This window comes from Scophthalmus maximus, chromosome 15 (assembly GCF_022379125.1).
Source record: "Scophthalmus maximus strain ysfricsl-2021 chromosome 15, ASM2237912v1, whole genome shotgun sequence".
Taxonomy (NCBI): Eukaryota; Metazoa; Chordata; class Actinopteri; order Pleuronectiformes; family Scophthalmidae; genus Scophthalmus; species Scophthalmus maximus.
Genome location: NC_061529.1, coordinates 2,362,827 through 2,372,950, shown reverse-complemented (window position 1 = coordinate 2,372,950; position 10,124 = coordinate 2,362,827). Strand labels below are relative to the sequence as shown.

At 43.5% G+C, this 10,124-nt stretch overlaps 1 protein-coding gene across 1 annotated transcript; it reads right to left on the bottom strand.

The window, feature by feature from the left end:
* Positions 1-708: 708 nt before the first annotated feature.
* On the bottom strand, positions 709-8,735 carry pgrmc2 (progesterone receptor membrane component 2). The gene is made up of 3 exons (XM_035610087.2): positions 8,328-8,735; positions 5,185-5,340; positions 709-2,483 (listed from the first exon to the last, which is right to left on the bottom strand). Exons 1-3 carry the CDS (start codon positions 8,668-8,670, stop codon positions 2,386-2,388), a joined length of 597 nt encoding a protein of 198 aa, XP_035465980.1. The 5' UTR covers positions 8,671-8,735; the 3' UTR covers positions 709-2,385.
* Positions 8,736-10,124: the final 1,389 nt, after the last annotated feature.

The window sequence follows — 10,124 nt, the reverse complement described above, 5'->3', positions numbered from 1 at the left end:
CTCACAAGGGCCATAGAAATAAAGGACAAGAAATCAATAATAATTGGCGGAAAAATATTTGGGTGATAAGTGTATACAAACAAGATAATGGATTTATTTATTTAGTTAAATTCACTGGCAGATAATTATTTCCAAAAATATATTCAGTAAATATTCATAATTTTTTCATTTTGATTAATTTTTAGTTTTCAAATTAATTTCGATATTACTTTTCATCATTAAATATCAATATTTATTACACTTGAAAAAAAAATTCACATTTACCTACTTATTTGTCACTTATCAACAATAATTCATGTCTTAAACTATTATTTGTAACTATTTGCCTTAGTCTCAAAATGTTTTGTCTTCTGCCGTATTTATTTTCAGCTTTTCTTCTCACACTGCATTTCTGTTTGCTTGTGAGCTTCTAAACATCTGTCTTTAATAATAATAACTGTTCATCCAGAGATTTGCTATGAAGCATCTCTTTACAGTCCACATGTTTATTTGCTACAGATGTGACAAGGAATCATTCATCTCAATGTGTGGACTTATAGTTTTTATTTTTAAAATATAGATGAAATGTGTTTTGGTAGATATATTCTGTATCACCTGTATCCACCCTGTAGGTAAACGGCCCCTAAGACACTTTAAGTGTATGAATTTCCCCCGTAGTGATCCAGTCATGCCTCCTCTAACGGGCAAATAAATTCCAGACATCTCCAGTTATTAACCAAATCGATTTATTATGCATGAACAAATCCCTTCCTGCCTCCGTCACGCAGACACACACGCAGACACGCGCTCGCTCGCTCACACACACACACACACACACCCCCAACAGTTAAATACATGACATGGTGGGATTTCGGCATAGCTCACGTTGTTGTTGCACATGCTTTAATAAAATGATACGATATATTTACAGGATAAGCAACGTCTCCGGAAAAAAAGAAAAAAATTCGCACAAATAGCTCCCGGTCCCGCCCTGCAGCACTTTAGCAAACCCTAGGTTTTTTAAACTTTTTATTTTATTTGGAAATTCACACACTTTTTTTTTTTTTTAAAAAGTAAGTTCAGAACTGAAAAAACCCAAAAAGAAATGAAAAAAACAAAATCTTTTGGGGGTTTTGGCCAATACGACAGCGCGTTATACGTATATGGAGTTCATTGACTACATAAATATGGCAGTAACACTGAGTTATTCATACGGTCTATTTACAAAGTTTGTGACGTTGGGGGGAGAAATATTACAGTCGGTTCACGGACGACCGTCAGAAACGTTCTGCCTTCGTTACGTGTTGGGGGAGAAACCGACGACGCCGCCGCCGTTGCTCCGCTCGCCGCCTCCTCCTCCTACGTTCGACCAGTCGGGAGTCGGACTGACATGACAAACTAAATAAGGCACAATTAATACTTGGACCATTTTTTTTTCCGGGGGGGAAACAGACTACAGACTTTGCAGCTGGCGTTGTGAGGCATGTAAACAACGGAGTCGATTGATTTCGGACTGCCTTGTCACCTTCCCTTTGTATTCCCGATTCCGCTGATTCACTTCATCCGACGTGATTGAAAAACAGGTATCGTATGGCAAGGACCTTTGACCCCACCCCCCCACCTCAAAAAACCAAAACAAAACAAACGTCCCCTCCCTCCCTCCCTCGATACTACTCAACAAATACAATCACATGGTGACAAACAAAGAAAACTAGTAGTGCATACACTACAAAACACAAACAGGAAAACGCGACGCCCGCCAGTTACCTTTGGTTAGGCCACAACTCTGCCCTGCGCTCGACAAGGGGGTGAAATCCTCTGAACGAAAAAAAACAAAACAAAGAAAAAAACAAACGAATGATTGATTGATTGATTGATTGATTGACAAGCTGTCCAAAAGCTGAAGCAGTTTCCGTTGCAATGTGACTAAACCACAGATAAAAAGAGAGAAATCCGCTTCCCCATCCCGAATCCACCGATCATCTCTGACGATGTGTTTCTGAACCGGCACCGACCAAACCTCCACGACCACGACTACCACATTCCACGCCCCCCCCCCTTTTCCCCTCTCGTCCTACATATCACGTGGTTTTGTTTCCATACATCTAATGGTTCCACCTCTCCGCCCCCTCGTCAAAAGGTTTTTCCAATTTGCTTTTCTGTCGGTGGGTGAAGTCGGGGGGGGGGCGTTGAGACTCGAGTCCTGTCCGTGGAGAATAGCCGCGACAACCGGACAGATCCAGGAGGAGCAGGGGGGCAGGTGAAGGTAGCGGCAGGAGGAAGAGGAGGATGAGGAGGTCGGGGGGGGAGAGGGGGGGGGGGGGGGGGGGGGGGGGGGGGGGGGGGGGGGGGGGGGGGGGGGGGGGGGGGGGGGTCTCCTGGCTTTGGTTGGTGTGATGGAACCGCTCAGTCGTGTTTCAGGTGGTCCTTGATGTCTTCCTCGTCCGTGTACTCCGACGGCTCGTCCCCGGGCTTCAGCAACCGCCCGACGTAATCGTATTTTTCTGGAACACATGAACAAAATGTTGCATCAAAAAGGTGGAAATAATGAATACAGGAGCAACATCCGCATCGGTCTGCAACTACGCACTTCTTCTTTTTTTTTTGATTCAACAAACAAGTCAAAACGACGGCAACTTATTGCTCATTTTCTTATAGATTCATCATTTGAGCTTTACGTTTTTAAAATGTCAAATACAAATCTGGAGTCAGTGGATTATTGCCTCGTTGGTTATCACAACATCGTACTGGTGGGTCGGACCACACCCACGGTAGAACCCTCAGAACCATCTCTGTGGTCGGTCCTGCTGCAGAACCACATTCCACCAGGATGACTCACTCACTCTGACTCTCAAGGTGAGAACAATAACAGCCCTGCTGCTGCTGCTGTTGTTGTTGTTGCTGCTGCTGGTGGTCATAAATTTGCAGATGAATTTTTTGTTGATTACCTCACAGCTGTTCATATCGTGAGTACATCCCCCCCCCCCCCCTCCTCCTGAACTAAATAAGGACACTGGAGATAAACAACACGCTGCGAGTAATTTACTGACATCGTCTTAACACGATTTAATCACGCCGCAATTCGGGCTCCGCCAACTTCCAAAGCGGGAAGCTGGTCGAGCAGGTTTAAACGTGTCGTCGAGTGTGTGTCCGATGAAAGCGTCTGGAGACTCGTTACGTCAGTCGGCAGCAGACGGACGTTACTCACGAGGGTTTCTGTCCAAAATTAGACGCTGAAAACTTAAAAACACGACCGCTGACTGTGATATTAAACACTGGATGTGAGAAAACTGTGGGAAAAAGCAAATGCACGAACGAGTCTCTGAAACTTCCGGTTTTTCAGCCGTCGAGATATTTTTAGTTTCATGCACCTGCACGCTTGTAATGGAGCTCAGTTCATCAAGTGGATGGAACCATTTTGTGAACAGATAGGTTTTCACTGCAGATATGAAAATGTTTCTGCCTTTTCCTGTGAAACTGAAACTAACTTATTCAGACTCGAGTGATTGTGCAATCTATAAAATACCAGGAAACAAATCCTCCACTGATCTTTCAAGCAATCTTTGTTAATGAGATACAGTACAAGTACTTAACATTGAGCTGCTTGCCGATATGAATACTTTCCCCTGCTTGAAAAGAAGAAATTCAAACCTTTGGAATTTGTGGAGTCGTGTGTTTCATGTGCTGTTGGCTTGGTAGCGTGAAATATTATGAATTACACGTACGAGTACATATCGGTGCATCCCCACTATCACATAAAGTCAAGAAAGAAAACCACACATCTTGGGAGTGTTGAAAAATGACAAGTACCAAAATTGGTTGCGCTTAATTTTCGGTTGCTCAACGAATCGATTGATTGACAAACTGTTTCAGTTATTACCTCATGTTTGGTTTCGGTCGACCGGGTGAACGAATCAAACAGTTTGAAGGAAGTCACCTTGTGCTTTAGTAAACTGAAGGACAGGTCTCACTATTGGGACAAAACCACGGCTGTAATAATAATTACACTATCAATTCATGCACCGATTACTCTTTTGATTGATTGAGGAATTGTTTGTTGTATAAAGAAGTGGAAAAATGTGTCACAATTTCCGAGAGGAACGGGTGAAGTCAGCTTCTGTCGACAAATCTTCAAATTGAGTTTTACAGAATCTGGAATTGAATCTTTACTACTTTTATGACGCAAACTCCTTTTTTTTTCACCCTTAAGAGTTTTAGTTGCTGATCACGTTACATCACTGGTCTGCTGAGCTCGGGGAGTTTCCCCACTGGCCACAGCTCTTTAAAAACAACCAATCGGCATCAACAGCTTCTATTATAGCAACTTCTTTTCCCCCTCAACAAATCTTTTTGAACAAACATTAGTTATTTTCCACAGAAGATCGTCAACAGTATTCACCCTGTGGAACGCTGCTCTCTGCTTGTGTGTGTGTGTGTGTGTGTGTGTGTGTGTGTCGGAATCAGCTGATCCTGACATTAAACAGCTTCCTGGTACAAGCTCCGTCTCTATGTCTGATGGAGCCGATGTGCAAACATATAAAAGCTAGATGTTTATTAAGAAAATATAATTATGTAAATAAATCATTTTTAAAATCCAAGTTTTAACATTTTACATTCTGACTGCATCAGTTTCTCCAGAAAGTTGATTGTGATGATAATATGCGGATTGGTACTAAAATATTGATACCTACCTGTTATGTAATGAATTATAATATGGATATTTAAATTACTAAAATCAAATTCCATACCTTCTAATAACAGTGTTTGGTTTAACATCTGTAAAACTAAAGTAGCAAAGCAAAGTGTTTCTGGATTTTTCATCTTTTTTTGGTTATAAAGCCCAACCAATCGATTAATTGATAATATAATCTGCAGATAAATCGTATATTAGGAAAAACAACAACAAGAAACATGTAAGTTGCAGCCGTACAGTTAATCTATAATGTGTTTTATTCCTCATCTATCTGAAGAGGGCGATTTGTTTCTGAATATGAAGTTGAATTACATTTATATCTGGATGCGATGCGAACTGAAGGACATTGGTGCCTGAGCACAAATCTGAGTTAATATCTCCTGATTTAATAACAGAAATGAATTAGAAAACTGAGGCGGTTCTGTTCTTTCTTGTGCTCGTGTTTGTGATCGGCGGGACAGACCATAAGAAGTATTTTCTCTCGTTACAGGCCCCTAAGAACATCAGCCTACCCTTGAACTGCATCTCCCACTCCCTCACGCTCTCCATCTGGACGGCGTTGAGGTCGGACAAGTCGTCGTACTCGTCCCACAGGGCGTCTTTCTCCAGGCAGAAGGTGGCCAGGCCTCGCGAGGCATCCCGGCCCGCGAAAATGCCGTAAGGACCGTCTGGGACAGGAAAGACAAAAAGAAAAAAGAAGAAAAAAAAGGAGAAAGGTCAGGATGAACAGAAGTTTGAGCAGAGTAGATTATTTCTTACTCCACAATCATTCTGAAGGAGGCTCTTTCAAAGTTAATAGAACGATCTACGGAGACATATACAGTCAAACCTACGTCTGCTTCACATTAAACACATGCCAGAGCTGCCAAAAAGTGAGCCACTTGATTACAGTGCAGATATAAAGTGAGTTGTGGCTCCAGCATAAAAGAATCAGATATTCTTATGTTTTTTCTTCCTGAGTTACAGTGAGTTTACAGCATCAGCGCGGAGCTGTTATTGGAGCTGGACAATGGATTAATATGGACGTGATATTGTGATGTGAAATGTGATATTGTGTCTAGGATTCTGCTCTTACATTAAGAATTAGTTGAGGCTGCAGCGGTGAGGCAAGTTCTCTCATCAGGAAATCATACTCCCTAATATTGATATCAACAGGGCCCCCCAAAAATCCATATCGGTCAGGTTCTGACATTATAAAGCCCAGCGTTTATTCATGCCCTGTCCTGAAACTTTAACCGATAGAAATTCTGTAAAAACAGCTTCATTTTAACAACCGCCAGTCGAGGATATTACAGAGAAGACGTGCGTGACGTGGTATTCAGAAATCCTTTCAAGTCGCTGGTCGGAGGAAATCAGTTTGTACCGTGGATTTCTCTTCACGCACAACTCCCCCCGGGGGCCCCCTGCCCTGAAGTCCTTTTAGAAATCTTTTGTCAACTGTCAATAAGAAGAAAAAAAAAACCAACCTCTGACTAGCATGTGAACGCTCCGTGATGCCCTCGGGGATTTTTTGTCACCGAAGCAAAGTAAAGGCAGCTTATCAAGTCGAAGATTAGATGTGCTCTCGCCTCGAGCTGCAACAGTTAACCGATTAGTAATCGACTACTAAATAAATCACCAACTATTCTTAAATGTGATTATGTTCTGGTTTCTTTGCTCCTCTGTGACAGAAAATGAAATATATGTGGTGTGTGGATGAAGCAAAACATCACTGAGCAATGTCATTTTATGAAGTTTGGAGGAGAAGTGGAAGTAGCGTTAGTCTGAGTCCCACTGTTGCAGAGGGGACCACAGAGGAACGGCTTTTGCGACATTTTTAAATGCTTACCTAAAAGAAAAAAACATTTAATTGTACGCTGGAGGACGTATTCAAGCGTACTTCGGCCATGTATCACTGCGCCAACTCGCCGCCGTAACTTTGAGTTGAACAGCTGATTTGCGGAGTGATATTCTGCAGGCGCGAGTTAGCGCGGTGATACATGGCACGCTTGAAGAAAAGTGCAAACTTAAACGACTGTCTGGCAGAAAACTGAAGCAGTGAAAAAAATACGTCCTCCAGCGAACAATTGAACGTATATATATATATTCCTTTAGGTAAGGTTTAAAGATGGGGCGAAAAAGACGATCCTCGGTGGTCCCCTCTGCAACAGTGGGACTCAGACTTACTCTACTTCCACTTCTCCTCCAAACCCTGTTAAATGACATCCCTGATCACCGTCTCCATGCATAAGTATCTCATACAAGGGCTGCGCTTCTGTAGTGGTTTGCACATTCTCCCCGTGTGTGCGTGGGTTCTCTCCGGGTTCTCCGGCTTCCTCTCACAGTCCAGAGACATGCAGAATTGGGTTAGGTTCATTGGAGACTCTATATTTACTATAGGTGTGAATGTGAGAGTGAATGGTTGTCCGTCTCTGTATGAGGCCCTGTGATAGGCTGGCGACCTGTCCAGGGTGAACCCCGCCTCTCGCCCAATGTCAGCTGGGATTGGCTCCAGCCCCCCCCCCCCCCCCCCCCCCCCCCCCCCCCCCCGCGCGCGACCCTTAAATAGATAAAGCGGTAGACGATGGATGGAAGTAACTCATACAACCCCACTTCAAAATCTCTGAACTGTCCCTTTAAAGCTCCCAACTAGACTATTTGAGATGTGTGACCTCCTCCTCTTCCTCCTCCTGCTGCTGCTGCTGCCAAACTCCAGCGTGGCTCTAAATGTGGGAGTCATCCTGACCCATGGGGAGGAGGAGGAGGAGGAGGCGGCGGGACACTTCCGGGGCCAGGGACCTTCCTACTGTACCTTGACGTGACACACGAGTCTGCTGAGGAACTGTCTGTCTGGTGGGAGTCAGGTCACAGAGAACATGTGGAGGGGCAGGTCAGCCCCGCTTTGCAAACAAGTCAAATAAGTACATAGAGACAGACTTGTGATGCTCAAGACAAGCTTCGTGGTCTAACAGTGTCTTTTCATATTAGTTCGCAGGTGATCCTCTCCTGGCTGAGCTGCAACAATGCAGTTTCACTTTGAACTTAGCTGGAAAACACGTGTTTTCTGTAGAAAGAAACTAGCTCGTGCGTGCGCTGGCGAACAATGCTCGGATGTGACAGTGAGCGACCCCGGTTGAGTGATGCGAGCAGCCGCGCACACGGTGAGTCGGATCGGTGTCAACGAGCGGCGGCTCCCCAGACACAGACGGTTGCAGAGTGTCTGTGTCTGCACGTCAACATTAGCCCGCTGGCTAACAAGCTAGCAAGCTAGCAGGCTAGCCTAGGTCAAAACCTCCCCGCCCCGGGTGAAACTTTAACCGCCACCCCCCCAAAAAAAGTTGAATATGTTGAGCGAACACGAATATTAATGGATTAATAGATGCATAATAACTACAACACCTGCGACCCCTACAACTGCCGGGCTAGCTAGCTGGCTAGCTGACAGCTCGCGTCCCATTCAGAAACACAGACAAAAGCCAGAGCACTAGCTTAGCTAAGCTAAGCTAAGCTAAGCTAACCATAGCCCCAATTTTTGTTGGGGCGCTCCGGACAACTCGCTCCACAAGCGGGACATGACAGCTGCGTCGCCCCGCCTGTCACGGTCCCCAGTCCACCTACAGCCCCAGTCCCCCTTCTCCTTCTTCTTCTCCTTTGTCTTTGTTTTGTTTTTTTTTACCTTTGCCGTAAAACTTCTTGCCGCTGGTCACGTCGAAGATCTTCATGTTGACGGCCATCAGGATGCGCGGGTTCAGCAGCCCGTCGTACTCCCGCAGCTGCTCCAGCGTGAAGTCCCGCCGCCGCATCTTGGGCAGCGCCGCGGCCTCGTCGCGCAGGGCCGCGTCGGGGCCGAGCCGCCGGCCCCACCGCCGGTACGCCGCCACGCACGCCGCCGCCACCGCCAGCAAAACGCCGATGTTCAGCAGCATCGCGCCGACGCCGAGTCCGTCCGACTCGTCCGCCGCCGCCTGCCCGCCGCTGGTGTCCACCGGTCCGCTCGAACTGTCTCCATCGTCCGCCATACTGCACGGTGAGAGCCTGCCTGCCCGCCCCTGGACTGCTGCCGCGTTCACGTCCCGTCGGCGAGAACGGGATCAGCCTGTTACATCGTGTTCCTGGGTGCGGTGTCAACTTTTTTTTTTCTTTTTTCTTTTTTTTTTCTTATTGAACGAAGCATATTTGGCATTAAGATCTTCATATTAACCCTTAAAAACGCGAGGACCGGTTAAACAAGCGTCAAAAAACAAAACAAATAAATAATATGCAAAATAGATAATGATAAAAATAAAATAACAATCACATAAAAGATCATATACACAATATTTGGCTTTAAGATCAAAATAATAACCCTTACAAAACATCCAAGGCACATTAAGCAAGTGTCAAAAAATAACAAATAAATAATGATAAAATTAAATAATAATAACAAATGAAATCATATATAGAATATTTGGTATTAAGATCTTAATATTAACCCTTACACACACACACACACACAGGACTCAACCATTGTAAAAAATAATTCACTGATACTGATACACTTAAAGTGCAATTAACCAACTGTGCAATATTTAGATTTATTCTCCATGTGTAACTGCTGCTACTGCTCTGTATATAGTATTTATATATCTTTTTTTATATTTTCTGTTATATTTTGTACATACCTATTGCTTTTTTAAACATCTACCTATATTCTTCTGTCCACTTTGCTGCTGTAATGTCCAAATTTCCCCATTGTTGGACGAATAAAGGTGTATCTTATCTTATCTTATCTTAAAACATTCAAGGCACATAAGGATACATTAGACAAGTGTCAAAAATAACAAATAAATAATATGCAAAATAAATAATGATAAAATAATAAAAACTTACATAATAATGAAAAGGAAGATTCCCTGAGCGCATAAGAGGTCAAGGGGGTCAGTCTTCAAATATTTTCAAAGAATCATAAGCTCTAAGAAGAGATTTGGCCCATTTCCTTTTCATGAGCTTTAAGGAAATCGGGTCATTTTCATCAGAAAAACGTGGTTTCATTTCATCCATTTGATTTTGTGGATATAGAATTTTTGCTTGTGGAATCAGATTATTCAGTATAGTCAGTCTCAATGTCCGGGGTGCGGTGTCAACACACACCGCTTCCTTCAGCTTCACCGCTGCAGCCAATTGTGCTGTAACTGATAATTATTATAATAATAATAGTCACGTTCATTGTTGTCTGTAAAAATGGCAGCGTGCACGTGAAAAGTCTGATTTTCATTCACTGTATCGTAGAAGAGAAATGTGGCTGAGCACATTTGAAACATGTGATTTGTGATAGGAAAAATTAAAATAACATTTTTTTACACGCTCACATTCACAGATGCAAAAAGAGAAACAAAGCAACCAATTGAAAAAAATAAAACAAAACAATAAGAAAACAAAGATCATTTTTAATAAAGAGACACAATTTGACTTCTCAGAAACAGAAAACGGTCAC